Below are 14,855 nucleotides of genomic sequence, written 5' to 3' on the forward strand. Positions count from 1 at the left end.
AATATGTTTTAGAATCAGTATCTATAAAATTATAAAAGAAGGGTAATAGTTTTTGTGTGCCATGGGCTCACAAACAGTGGTCTGGCAATAATAAATCTACATCTGTGTATAAATTGTTTAGCTATAATAACCAAGTTATTGGACAGCATGATCCCTTTTATCCATTATAGGATATTATCCAAATGTAACATTATTCTAATCAGTTCTTTTCAGATGTCCACTTTTGAAAGGTTCATGTTTGTTTTATTAACAAATATTCTCTAAGTTTCAATATCAGCATCACAAAACATTGTTGTTTTTATCAGTGCTGAATCTTCTGTCCCATAAAGATATTACAGGGATAAAAAAAACTTTGACTTATCTCTCAGCATAACTACGAAAAAGGCGGAAAAAACGAGCAATACAGGAATGCCACATGGGCCACTCTCAGTGATACGTATGACGTAAGCGCGTACGGCAATGAAAACGTCCGTGACGTAGTATCTATAGGGCGCCGTACTGCTGGCGGCGAGTTTAAAGAGTCCCAGTCGGAGGCTTGCAGGGTAAACAGGCAGCGTATTGACGTCCACTCCTCTGCAGTATACATATTTCATGTCTAGTGGAAGAGATGCCCAGAGACAGGTACGCATCTTTTTATACACTCTGCTTATTTACCGAAAGTAGCTTTACGTGCGATACCGTCAATTTTCAACATGCCAGCCATGTGAAAACGAGCCAACGCTACCTGGTTAGTCCTTTCTGCCGTCTTCCAATTCAAGAAACATCTCATAGCATATTTTAATCGAATAAGAGACGTGTAACGTTAGTCGTATATTAAGTGTGTTTGTGAGCCGCCATTATGAGCATTTTCACTGTAAAACTGAAGCTAATAATAATCGATACCGCGCTTTCCTCTGAGCCAGGCCTCCATCCAGCTCTGTCTATGTGCTTCCTCCCTGGATTTATAAAATGTAAAATAGCTACAGAATATGACGATAAAAAGCCAGTGTAACTCCGCATGTATATTTCGCTTAAAATTGAAGTATTACATTTTCTTTTGTGGTCGGAATTTGCGCGGTCTCACCGCTGGAAGCTGCAGCAATATGGCGGGCAGACAGAGGTTGTTCTTCTGAGGAAGCTAGGTCGCTGCTAAGCACTCTCTCTCTCTGAGATGCTACTATACAAGTGCAGGATAAACTATTATGTAACCCCGCAAACATTTTTGAAAATGAAATATGATCATTTTCTTCTTCCACCCAGCATGCCACTGCAGGAACTGCCCTGCCTGAGTCTGGTTCAGGGCTCCATGTTGTCTCAGCCCAAGAGGATCAACAAACGCAAGTCCAGAGGCTGTCTCAGCGAGGGCCTGGACACTGAATGCACCCCGACAGAGCTCATCCAGCAGTGGTCACCGAGCCACAAGCACCAGCGGCTCATCAGCAAGGGGAAGGAGAATGACGGGGAACAGTTTGTCCTCGCCAGGAGATCGAGGAGGAAAAAAGAGCCCACATCAGGCAGGAACCAGCTTTCTGACTTCCTTTAAGCAGCTACAGTGTGTTTGTTGTAGCTATGATAAACTGTCATACTTTCCCCTCATTATTTCCCCCCGCAGGCATTTCATGGGATCAGCTACCTGACGAGCTGCTCCTCAGGATTCTCTTCTACCTCCCCCTGCAGGACCTCCTCAGGATGTCCGTAGTTTGCAAGCGCTGGCATCGCTTGGGGTGAGTCTCTGCCACTGTTCCTACATCCATACATGCTACAATACATGTATTCATTCCTTTCAACAATACAGTCTCCAAGCACCTTTTTATATGTTTTTACATAATCTGTTCACTGCACCTTATATTTTTACTTTGCACTACAATTATACCGCTTATTTATACATTTTTTATATTGCTTTTTTGATATGTCTAGGTTGTTCTCTTACTTCATTGTGTTGTTACTGTGTGTAATGCTGCTGCTACACTGCAATTTCACTGCAAGTATATATCTATCTATCTAACACTGCCACACTAAACGCCTATATCATCCTGAGTCTCCTGTTTTACCTGCAGGAGGTACCAGGTGCCTGATTATCTTTCAAACACATCTGCATTCAGTGAACCAAATGCAAATCAGACAGTGTGTTTCATGTGTACTTACAGGGCGACTGTTGAGTGGGCAGTCCTTCAGTGTGGCCCAGGGCACATTGCATAAACACTGCTAAAAGAATGTGGTCCAGACCACCTCCAAATGAGGTTTTAGCAATTGGCTGTGAATGCGTCGTGGGTACCTGTACTTAAAGCTGTCCGTTTGTGATCGGATCACAGGGTCTAAACACAGCCTCTTATTAAACCAGTGTTCCTTCTTCCCAGCTGTACTGCTTCCCATTCTCGTTGCATTTGCACCTAGTTTCTCTCATATACTCATTATTAATGCCTTTGCAGTCCCCTAAACTATTTATTAGTGTATATAGCTGCAGATTTCACTCTAAATCTCCCTGACGGAAAAGAACAGCACATACTAAACTGTGATAGGATGAAAGGGAGGTTTAGCCTTTGCACATTATTGAGACTTTACATATAGACTCTGACTGTATCCCACCCTGTCTGTGTGTCTGCCCCAGGTTTGATGAGTCTCTGTGGCGCAGTGTGGATCTGGAGGGGCTGACCCACATGGGTCCAGCTCTGCAGCAGGTGCTGAAGACCAGAGTCCGCAGGCTGCGCTGCCCACGCTCCTTCGTGGAAGAGCTGCATTTCATTGGCGAAGGGTGAGTCCAGCAGCTGCTGGTGATCAGTTCAGATTGAATTGGGTTCATTTCAGCCAGCTTCAACTTCTTGTTTAAAGAATAACTGCTGATATTCCACATTCTTATTGTCAACTCATCTCATGGGCAAACCCAAAAGCAGAAATGATGTAGTCCTTTTTTGTCTTTCCTGTCGTTCAGCCCACTGCATATAGTTGAGATGGATCTGTCCAGCTCCATCATCCCCACCTCGGCTCTGGAGAGCATCATCTGTCGCTGCAGGCTGCTGGAGTATCTGAGCCTGGAGGGTCTGCAGCTCTCAGACACTATCATCAAGTCAGTTCAATCTGCATCTCACTCATTCCAGCAAGCATTTAACTTTTAACTGTTTACATTAAAACTTGCTTAATACATATTTAAATCTATGTTCTAATCCAGTGTCTCAAACATTTTACACTGTGCTACCTCAGAAAACATCAGGCTCTCAATGTACCACCATTATGACCAACATTAAATACAACAGCGTAGGGTGACCATATTCAGCTATGAACAGTTCACAGAGGAGGCAGGTTTGTTCCCAACAAGATTATTTATTATTGTCTGTTGAATCCTAAACGGAACTAGTTCAAGAACTAGACTTCAGAAAAAAACTAAAACTAACTGAAACTATATTGCGCACTTACAAAACTAACTAAAAATTAAAGCTGCAAGCAGCGTTGGGCGGGACCTCGCACTCCATGCAACTCGGGGCGTGCTGCGGCCACATCACGTGCCGTCGTAACACGTGCGGACCACGACATGAAAATCTCATGTAAATCAGTTCAAGCGGTTGCTTCCTGTTGCCAGTAGGTGGCGCTATCACTGTCTGAATATTGTCATGTAGACGTGTTCAGGGCGGGACTCATCAAACGTGAAGTTTCATTGAGATTGGACCACGTACGCTGAAGTTATGAGGACGTGTTCAGGGCGAGACTGTTACAGAATATATGAAGTTTATTGGAGATTGGACATTGCACACTGAAGTTATGAGTGCTGTTTAATGGCAAATCTTCACTGGCACGTGGTTTGACGTACAGTCACAAATAGCTCAACTCTTCATCTACGGTTTGTTTTTATAATAATTTTGAAGTAGATTTGATAAGTCCCCTATTTATCTTGCAATTTAATACTTGACTTCCAACGGTTTCCTACAATACTCCGTAGGAAATATGGTTTGTAGATGTGGCTAGTGGGAGTGGAGGGGTGTTTGTGTTTTATCACTTCGAAAAAAAGACCACGGAATTCAAAATGGCCAACTTTGACGACACGGACACGCCCTTCAACGTTCAGTCAGAAAATGAACAGCGTTCATTCAGCACCATTGTTTGACTGTACTGACCAATTTTGAAACCGATCCGATAAATTCCCTAGGAGGAGTTCATCCAAATACAAGCCCAAAAAGTGAAAATGACCACAAGATGGCTGCCAAAAGTGAAAATTAAAATGAAAATAGCCGACTTCCTGTGGGTTTTGGGGCATGGGTCCAAGAAGCTTTTTTGTACGTCTCGGCACCTTACACATGCCTACCGAGTTTCATACATATCGGTGAAATGTGGTCCTGGGGCTGCTTTTTTAAAATCCTGTAGGGGGCGCTACAACCACGACAAACACGATTTTTGGTATGTGAGCTACAGGCACCAGTCTACACGTGTCCTGTGAATTTCATATTCATAACTATTACGGTCTCCGCACAGCTAATTATCTTCCACCAGAGCGCCACCCGGTGGCGTGATTTTTTTATTATATTTTATTTTTTCCTTTTTAGGGGAGCTTCAGGGAGCCATAGGCAATCATCCTACCAAGTTTCGTTCTAATCACACTTGCCGACAAAGAGATGTAAACGTTTGACTTTGAAAGAGCGCCACCTTGTGGCGGTGGCCTCAAATTGTTCAAGATTGTGCACGATACATAATGAAGACATAAGGACCTATTGACCCAAGGTTGGTGTCAATCCGACATACCAATGTGGAGAAATGCCCCACTTCCTTTTTTGACGAAAAATCAACAGGAAGTGCTAATTTTATAACTTGTTTATTTTAAGGTTTTTGAATGTGAGACAAATGATGCGGGAGTTATTAGCCTATCGAAATTTGCCTAAAAGTAGCACCACCTAGTGGCCTTCCTAGTGGTTGACCTGAATGTGACGCATAGAATATCAGATATCGCACCAGGCCCGACACCTTTTGCCAAATAAAATTCACGAAAAGTATACGTTCAGGGGGTCAAAAATGCAGTCAAGTGCTAAGAAGAATAAGAAACGGACCAAAGACAATAGGGACCTTCCAGTTGTCACTGGCTCGGTCCCTAATAATAAAAGTAATAAATATACAGTACATATACAATGTCTTTAGTTTTAGTCTTTGTCAAGTTGGTCAAATTTGTCAACGCAAGCCTGAGGAGGTGTTGGCACTGGAATGTCTATGTGAAGTGTTTGTATTGTCATACATGCATACATAAATACATAAATAAATAAGTAGTAACACTGAAACTAATAAACAATAAAAACTAAACTGAAATGAGCAAACCCACTCTGAAACTGAATTGAAAACAAAACATAAAATAAACTAATTAAAAATACAAAACTATTACTACAAAACGCTGTGGTCTTCTCTCAGTAAGTGATCTGCTGGATGGCATTTGATTCTTTTTGTCCTTTCTCTCTCTCAGCTCTCTGTCCAAGAACACAAATCTGCTGCAGCTCAACCTGAGCGGCTGCTCTGGTTTCTCTGCTCCCGCTCTGGCCGAGATGCTCCAGTCCTGCTCCAGGTCAGCTCCTCCGCCCGTTTCACCTGTAACCAATAACAGCAGCCTCCTCAACCTCTGCCATTTACCACTGCTGTGTTTCTTTCCCCCTGTGCAGGATAGAGCAGCTGAACGTATCATGGTGCGACTTCAACAATAATCATGTAAAGAGTGTTGTTGAGAATCTGAGCTGCAGCGTTGCTCACCTCAACCTCAGCGGTTACAGAGAGAGCCTCACGCTTGACGGTAAGTGAGTGACGCTGGTGCTGAATCACTTCATTATTCAGTGTGTTGGTGGGCTGAATATGAGTGTTGGTTCAGAATAGGGCCACTCTTTCTTTTGGTATCTGAAAGCCCAAACCATCTACTCTGTTCCAGGGTGTCCACAGGGTCTTTAAATATCCAGTACGTTGAATTCTAGGCCTTTTAAAATATCTTAAATATGATTTTGACAGGTATTCAAAAATTATTTGAATTATTTATGAAGGTAACGTTAATTATAAAGTTGCATTTCTGTCTCTTCTTAAATGTGTGGGGGGGTTTGTAAAATTGTATTGATCATGCGGTTACTACAAAACCGACGTGGAACAAATACTGATTTACCTTCAAATCCTATCAACTTTTTTTGCTGACCTGTTTATGTACCACAAAGTATTGTCTTAATCTATATCCCCCAGCTTGATCGTGTAGTGAGGGTAAACCACTGACAGTATATATAATGGAAAGGGCTTCCAGGTGTTAAAAAAATAAAAAATAAAATGTCTTTAAACCTGCATTCTATGTAACAACGCACCAAACTCAGATCAAACTGTCAAACTAAGCAGTGCTGATCAAATATGAATCAAGATTCTGTTACTGCATTGTCTATTTCTCTCCTCAAATCCATTTAGTTCTACTTTAGTCACCCAGAGCCCATTGTCTGCTTTAATCCATTTTCTCTGTTAATTGTATTTGATCAACTGTTTGCGGCTATTCCGCAGACCAGAGGAAGCCCCGTCATATCAAACACTCTTTATTGCAGCTCTGCTGAAATATCACAGATCAGTGTGTAACCAGTTTAACCTGCTGTTGTTGGACTCCTTTAGTCACACTTTGCTGCTCACCAACATCCAAATGATCCAACTGGAATAGTCTGGAGGACTTTCTGATGCAGGATGAACTTCTTATGTTTGATTTACAGACCTAAAGATCTGAGATGAGTGTACTGTATTTTTACAGATGTGAAGGAGCTGGTGACGAGATGCCCCCTTATTAAAACTCTAGATTTAAGGTAAGCTTGTTGTGAACACACTTTAACTTCACAGGGGGGACACATGTCAGATGTTGTGTTGTAAGTTTGTCGTACAGTATTCACCCTGGTTCCTCTGCGTCACAGTGACAGCACCCTGCTGATGGCCGACAGCTTCCCCGTCCTCAAACAGCTCAAGTATCTGCTGCACCTGTCCCTAAGCCGCTGCTACCACATTCACCTCGCTGCCCTCACGTAAGCCTCTCTGCTTCTGTTACATTTGGGTGATTGAGCTCAGAAGTCTAAAACTGAATTGTTGTCATATTTTTCAGTGACCTGGGTAACACGTTCCCCACGCTGTGCCTGCTGGACGTGTTTGGCGTCGTACAGAACAGCCACCTGCCCTCTCTGAAGAAGGAGATTCCTCACGTCTCCATCAACTCCAGGCCGTTCTCCAGCATCGCCCGGCCCACGCCCGCCAGCAGGCTCACCGGCTCCCTCAGCGACCGCACCATGTGGAACAGGAGGTGTCGACTGAGGTTCAAACTGTAACTGCCGCGCCTCCCTCTCGTGTTTTTAAGCTAAGTTAGTTTCTGTCGCCCAGTGTTTGATCCTGCAGTATTCCAACACGTACAGGGAGTCAGGCCCATTGTGCAGTGATGGAGCCACGTTTCAGAGTTTGTTGCTGCTACAGAAGATGCTTTTAGTGTAGGCTGACATTGACGGTGCTAAAGGTCACATACTGGACCAAGCCTTTAAAGTAGCAACCTCCAAGATTTTCATTTTAATGTCCGTTAAATCACTATCTCTGAATGAGGTAACACAATGGTGATATATTTGCAGTATTTCAAACTGGTGTCTGTGGCGATGTCCCCGGAAAAAAATGTATGCACACAGAAAATGGAACTAAGCACACGATTGACCCTTTTTATGGGTCATGGCATTTTAGGCTGCAACAATTGATTGTTAGAATCCGTAAACAGCCTGTAAAGTCCTGGAGGGACTGAGATATGCTATGTGCTCAGCTATGTTGGAAAGACAACCAAATTTTAAAGATGTTTAAAATATAAAGTTTCATACATATATATTCACATCTGAGCTAATGTTAACACAACTTTTGATTAGCTAGCTAATTCAGATTCATAGTTTGCTAGCGTATTGCTAGCATTAGCTATCAGATGTGACTAGGTAACTAACGATTAATGGAGATTGGCTAGTGTTTTGCTCTGTAGCTACGTTGCTAACGATTAATTTAGGTTAACTTTATGTGACTGTTGCTTTTATCTTTCAACCATCTTCAAAATGTGTCTTTTCAACATAGATTAGCCTAGCCTTGCTTAACTGTTATTAGGGCAAAGGGAAGAAAGGGGCAGAATTTAGGAAGGGTCCATTCTGAAAACTCCAGGCTGCTAATTTTCAAGCATAATTCCCCTTTTTTTTTTTTTACTCATAGAAATTCTAAAGCACGTTTTTGCAAAGGTCTAAAGACTTTGGAACGTCGTCACTGACTGCAAATGTATAAATATTTTAATACTTCACTCAGTTTAATTGAAAATCTTCCAGGTGCCACTTCAAGTACTGAACATGCTAGCTGGTAATGTAGAAATGTATTGCTTTATTTAGGAACGTCCCATTTGGATGTTGAATCCAGTTCTTTTTGGAATGTTGGAATGTGTTAACACAAACTTTATGTGGATTTTTGAATCTGTTTTAGGTTCTAATAATGTGTTAATTTAAAATACTTTGTATGGGAAAGATGGTTTAAAAGGCTCGACTGAAATGTTTATGAATATTTGTGACAATTGATTCCTTTGACATTTTAACAATACTGATGGCAGAAATGTGCTGTAATAATGAGAACAGCTGATTTTAATCCGTGAAGAGGTTTTAATGTGAAAGGATGTATCTGGATCTTGAATCGGAATAGCTGTGGGCGTTTCCTGTTGCTGAACACACTACGTTTATTAGCAGGTTATAATTCCTGTACATGAGACGTCTCTCCAGGCGCTTTTACGATGAGCTCATTATGTGTACGTGTGCTGTATGCTTGGTGCTCTGTTAAACGTTTCAATCAAATGTCATGCAGACTGAACTCTAATGGAACATGAGTTTTAACTTGTAGATTGTTCACTGTCCCTCCTGAGTCTGAAAGTAAACCACTGAATACACAAACTGTTCTTTGTGTCTGCTTGATTTTATAGGTTGAATTAGGTCCTGGATATTTGTCAGACACAATGTGAAGGTTAAGCACCAAAGTTAATTCTTGACCTTGTAACTAACAATTATTTTTATTATCGATGTTTCCCAAAGCCCAAGGAGATGTTGCATCTTTACTTTTCAGTTAACAGTAGTTTCAGTTGTACGGTAGCACATGAGACAGAATCTATTCAATTCAATTGTATTTGTATAGCACCAATTCATAACAGAAGTTATCTCAGGACACTTTTCAAATAGAGCAGGTCTAGACCGAACTCTTTAAGAGAGAGACTGACTGACTGTATTTCAACTACTGAGAAAAACTTAAATGTTACAAGCTTTGTTTTAATATTTTGTGTGGGTGTGGTGGGGAGAACAAGTATTTGATACACTTTTTTACACCGATTTTGCAGGTTTTCCCACTTACAAAGCATGTAGAGGTCTGTAATAATATCATAGGTACACTTCAACTGTGAGTGATGGAATCTAAAACAAAAATCCAGCAATGATTTTTAAATAATTCATTTGCATTTTATTGCATGACATAAGTATTTGATCACCTACCAGCCAGTAAGAATTCCTGCTCTCACAGACCTATTTGTTTTTCTATAAGAAGCCTCCCTGTTCTCCACTCATTACCTGTATTAACTGCACCTGTTTGAACTTGTTACCTGTATAAAAGACACCTGTCCACACACAGACTCCAACCTCTCCACAATGGCCAAGACCAGAGAGCTGTGTAAGGACATCAGGGACAAAATTGTAGACCTGCACAAGGCTGGGACGGGCTACAGGACAATAGGCAAGCAGCTTGGTGAGAAGGCAACAACTGTTGGCGCAATTATTAGAAAATGGAAGAAGTTCAAGATGATGGTCAATCTCCCTCGGCCTGGGAATCCATGCAAGATCTCACCTCGTGGGGCATCAATGATCATGAGGAAGGTGAGGGATCAGCCCAGAACTACACGGCAGGACCTGGTCAATGAGCTGAAGAGAGCTGGGACCACAGTCTCAAAGAAAACCATTAGTAACACACTACGCCGTCATGGATTACAATCCTGCAGCGCACACAAGGTCCCCCTGCTCAAGTCAGCACATGTCCAGGCCGGTCTGAAGTTTGCCAATGACCATCTGGATGATCCAGAGGAGGAATGGGAGAAGGTCATGTGGTCTGATGAGACAAAAATAGAGCTTTTTGGTCTAAACTCCACTCGCTGTGTTTGGAGGAAGAAGAAGGATGAGTATAACCCCAAGAACACCATCCCAACCGTGAAGCATGGAGGTGGAAACATCATTCTATCTACATTTATCTTTATTTCCACCTAACAAGCTACCCAGCGAGTCGCCATTTTGGAGTGACATCATTGCTTAAGTAGCTGGGTGGGTTGGTTTGTCGTGCAGTTGAATTTACGTTGGTTTGAAATTGGGCAAAGACGGAGTAGAGAGACCTGTTGAAGTCATGAAGTCATGAGTCAACTGGTGCACGCCTGTCCTACATGGGACCAGAGCAGTGGTGGCAGAAGAAGTCTGGACCATTAGTTGCTGGGTCACTCCTGCATTGCCATGGTGCAAACTTTCAGCATGCTATGCCAGGAGCTGGAGGTGAAACTAATGAAAACATACCTGCATAGGATGTCTGTCCTGTTTGAGCTGGTGACACCTATTTATTGGTGGTAATAGTAAATGTGATTTAATACTACAGGTCCCAGAATTCTTGGGGCAGTAAAACAAACTTTTATCGTTTTAATAACAAAGTCAGGCAATAAGCACAGTGAAAGGAGTTGGTTACCTCAGTGGTCTTCAAAGTGGGGTTCGGGGACCCCTGAATTAAAGACGTATCTCATGAGATGACAAAATGGTTTTCTTCCATTGCAAACGTGTAAATATTGGTATGCTTTCTCCTTAACGATGGAGCAGAGTCTTAAAAGACGCCTCCAGTAAACATCCTACCTTCTGCAGCAGGAAAGCAAAATGAGGATGATGACGGACCACAACAGAGCCGCAAAAGGATCAGGCTCTAGAATTCGGAGAAGAAACTGCAGGTGGAGCAGAGCTTGAGATTCAAGCATGAAAATGAACGGCTTTGCATAACAAAGACAAAGAGCAGCTCATCAAGGTCTCGTTGCAGCTAAGACACTCAGCGTCAGGCTGAACAGCTTCAGGTCGACTTCCTCAAGGGAGAACTGGAGGAAGTCAGGCTTGAGCTTGTGGAGCAAGTCTCCAAGGACCTGGAGCTGGTTGAAGGTCTGAAATTAGAAAAAGACCTTGACCTGGATTTGGAGGAGACAAACTTCCTACTGTTGGAGGTCTGTTGGAGCTTCTGGAGGAAGTAGAGAGGCAGCTGCAGGCTCAGGAGGAGGCCAATCTGGAGCTGGAGACAAAGATGGAGGTGCTCAGACAGCAAATGAAGCTCGGAAGCGGGCTGATCACGAAGGCCCACTGTCTGAATGATGTCACTGAGGTCGTCGGAGAAGCCGAGGCTCCAGAAGAAGTGAGGAAAAAAACAAAGAAGTCTTCCCTGCTGAGGTGGTTCAAAAAGTTCATTACTCCAAAACCCCACCACAAATACAACCTGACCTGTGAACCATAAACACACACAAGACAGACAAACCGTTAAAACACACACACACACACACACACACACACACCCTGGCTGTAACAGGCCGTAGTTTTCTCCCACAGACATAAATATATTCAACATTTAGATGTCGGAGATTGACCCTAATGATTCTATGAGGTCATGAGATTATCATAATCATCATAATAAATAAAAAGGTCCTTCGAGTCCCAGGAAGTGGGCCCAGATAGTGGACATAGAAATCAAGGCTCCGTTAAATAAGTGTGAGGAGTTAATAGCAATTTTCTATGGTGGCAACAGCATTCAAAAGGAGATCCCACCCAGACAGAAGATGAGGTGAACAACATCCAGATTGAGCTGTCCCATGACTCAACTTGTCCAGTGCAGGAAACACTGATGATCCCCTTGACAGAGGAGCAGTCCTTCTACCTTCAACAGCGGGAAAGCGAGATGAGGATGATTGCTGAATAAAACAGGGACGTCGACAGGACCAGGCTCCAGAGGAACGAGAAGAAACTGCAGGCGGAGCAGTGCCTGAGACTGAAGCATTAAAATGAGGGGCAGGAGGTTAGAGAGCAATTTTTTCTAAGCCTGGCCCTCAGAGCTGTTCCGCCTGATCCAACACGGTCTATGGCAAATTCTACCCATAAAACTGAACAAGAGCTTGAAAACGATGCAAGGTCTGGTTGCAGCTAAAGACAAACAGCTTGCGGAGCAAGTCTCCAGGGACCTGGACCTGGTTGAAGCTCTGAAATTAGAAAAAGAAGACCTTGATCAGGTGTTAGGAGAGACAAACGTCCTGCTGTTGAAGGTCTGCAAAGACCATTGACAGTATAATGAACAGAGCTTCTGGGTCTGAAGTTAAAACCTGCATTCTATGTATAGGCCTCCATTGGCTGCAAGAACACACTGATACCATTTACTCTAATGGAGAAATGTCCCGACTTCACACTTTATTTAGTAGCCCAGTAAACAGTCACCTAAAATCGTTTCAGAAACATATTTCAGCGTACTGTTTAACTGTACTGTACTGTCGTGTGGCACCATTGTTTACTGCTACGGACGAGTCAAAACTGTGCAGCCAATGAGAGCAGCTCAACTCGCAGTATGTCGCCTCCACTGGCTCCAACAAACTGTCGTGGCGATGACCATAATGCCAAACTCAAGGCTTTAAAATGGTTCTCCACAATCCAATGGGTGATGTCACTCCAAGTCCGAGCTGACCTGAGTTTTAGCAATTGTTTTATTTGGTAATCTAAGCATGTCTTTTCATGCCAATAAAGATCATTGACTGAAAAGTTGAAAATCCGCTGGTGCTTTTACAGTCACTAGAAGCACATTTATTTGTAAAAGTTTCTGTATGGTAAAGGTGTTGCAGCTAAACTAACAGCTGTGTTCTAGGTAACAGCTCAAAGAGGCTAAAGGTCTTCACATTAAGTCCGTATTTTTCGTGTCATCTGATTAAATTTGTTGATAGAAACATTGCATTGGGGTTTTTTTTTTTATTTATTGTGAAGTTTGTAAGATAGTTAGATAAGGATGATTTTGTGGTCTTCTCACTTGAAAGTAGAAAAAGAAAAAATAGATAAATACTAAGTAGAGGGTTAGAAAAAAAAACTAGTATAAACTTCTGTAAATGATGTGTCTCAATCAGCGTACACTGGACACAGCGGTTTAACACTCTACTGCCCTCCTCATTAACGCTGTTTTTTTTAATATATAAACGTCATGAAATAAAGTAGTCAGCATTGGCCTTACAAGGCTATATATATATATATAAAAAGCCCTCATCAATGGCACACAGATAACATGATTCACCATGGCAACAAGTGACAAAAAGCCTCGATCCTTCTCCCCAGTGGAGTTGGAAATATTAATGACCACCTATGCAGAAAGTGAGTATATATTTAAAAAAAAAAAGCAATACTGTGGCAGCAGCAAAAGAGCGGGAGCTCGCGTGGCAGAAAATTGCTGACTGAGTCAATGCGTGAGTATTAATTGGAGAAAAAAAGAAATGTTTTGTCTTGAATGTTCCACTTATTCAACAATTATATGAATAGATATCAATCTATTTTAAGGTGACTCAGAGTTTGAAAAATTGTGATGGGACCTGCACACTATTGTAAAAAAAAATTAAATCAGGTGGGGCACTTTTCTGGGTAATCATCAGCTGTCTAATCTTCATCTTCTACCAGTTACTGATGGTGTAATCTGTCTCTTGGAGCCTTCTTCCTCCATGCTGTTGTAAGTACTCTTAATGTTCCACAGATTTGTCATAATGGGTAGAATATAACACAATCATTGTGTTTCATTACAGGAGGATGATGAAGACACCTTATCAGCTGCCACAGAGAGGGAAGATGTAGAGAGGCCTGTTGAGGTTTACACCTTTTTTTTTTTTTTAAATAACTTTGGTTTCAGTTAATAGTGTTGTTCCACAATACAACTTGCAACTTCGTTCTCTCTAACAGAGAGAACAATGCTGGAAATTACAAAGAGGAAGAAGGTCCATCAACCTCCACAGCACAGCTTACCTCAGTAAGATGTTGCTCAGCATTGACCCACAACTTACAACTTACACTAAGTAGACGTGGTGCTGTGAAATTAAATGTAATTTATGTTCCTATAGCTCCCTGTGAAGCAACTCTACAAGGTATATTTACAATCACAAATCAACAAATCACATCTAGAAATGGAACATATAAGGCTGCAGATCACCAAGACAAAAATGGAAATACAACTGCTGGACCATCAGTTAAAGGTGGGTGACGTGCCCACAGGCGGATGATTTTTAATTGTTTCAACAACAAAGGATTAACAACTGTACAACATTTGTCCTTCTAGGAAATAAAGAAGACCTCATAATGAGAGGCATATTGTCGTTCTTTGACACTGGGGAGGTGATGGGTCAGTTAGAAATGATTGAAGCATATCATGTCTCTAACAGCTCTTCCATCTCGTGCATCAGCAGGGGGGTCAGGATTATTATCTGGATCATTGGGGGAAGAGTAGGACATTGTTCTCCTAATAGTGGCAATGTTGTGGAGAACCACACATGCCACTATAATGTCACAGAAAGGTCTGGAGTGACCCTGAGCCTACAAGGGCACTGGAACCGGGCCTTGAGTATCCCGATGGTCATCTCCACTCTGGCTCGTGTCCTGCAGTGAGCCAAGTTGTAGTGTTGCTGTGGGCCAGGCTCAGGGTCAGGGTAAGGGGTCAGCAGGTAACCATCGAACTCTCCTATGATAATACAAGATACAGTTTAATGTTTCAGTTGCAATAGGAGGAAACAAAATATTGATCATAGGATATAGCTCTATACTGTATATAAACTCACCACGGGGAAATCTGGCACTCAGTGT

The 14,855-nt window shown here is 42.2% G+C and overlaps 1 protein-coding gene across 2 annotated transcripts; it reads left to right on the plus strand.

Moving 5' to 3' along the window:
• Positions 1–465: 465 nt before the first annotated feature.
• On the plus strand, positions 466–8,888 carry skp2 (S-phase kinase-associated protein 2, E3 ubiquitin protein ligase). 2 transcript variants are annotated; one of them, XM_051413054.1, is made up of 10 exons: positions 466–621; positions 1,240–1,493; positions 1,592–1,703; positions 2,588–2,731; positions 2,909–3,043; positions 5,414–5,512; positions 5,607–5,734; positions 6,707–6,758; positions 6,864–6,971; positions 7,049–8,888. In XM_051413054.1, exons 1-10 carry the CDS (start codon positions 608–610, stop codon positions 7,266–7,268), a joined length of 1,266 nt encoding a protein of 421 aa, XP_051269014.1. In that variant the 5' UTR covers positions 466–607; the 3' UTR covers positions 7,269–8,888. The 2 variants fall into 2 exon arrangements, with proteins under 2 accessions (XP_051269014.1, XP_051269015.1); XM_051413055.1 differs by lacking the exon at positions 466–621 and adding an exon at positions 643–727.
• Positions 8,889–14,855: the final 5,967 nt, after the last annotated feature.

The sequence above is a fragment of the Dicentrarchus labrax genome, unplaced genomic scaffold (genome assembly GCF_905237075.1).
Source record: "Dicentrarchus labrax unplaced genomic scaffold, dlabrax2021, whole genome shotgun sequence".
In the NCBI taxonomy this organism is placed as follows: Eukaryota; Metazoa; Chordata; class Actinopteri; family Moronidae; genus Dicentrarchus; species Dicentrarchus labrax.

What these genes read in the sequence shown, in the direction of transcription:
- skp2 (XM_051413054.1), top strand. An exon ending in AAGCGCTGGCATCGCTTGGG is followed by an intron (nt 1,704 to 2,587) that starts GTGAGTCTCTGC and finishes TGTCTGCCCCAG; the next exon opens with GTTTGATGAGTCTCTGTGGC. An exon ending in ATTCACCTCGCTGCCCTCAC is followed by an intron (nt 6,972 to 7,048) that starts GTAAGCCTCTCT and finishes CATATTTTTCAG; the next exon opens with TGACCTGGGTAACACGTTCC.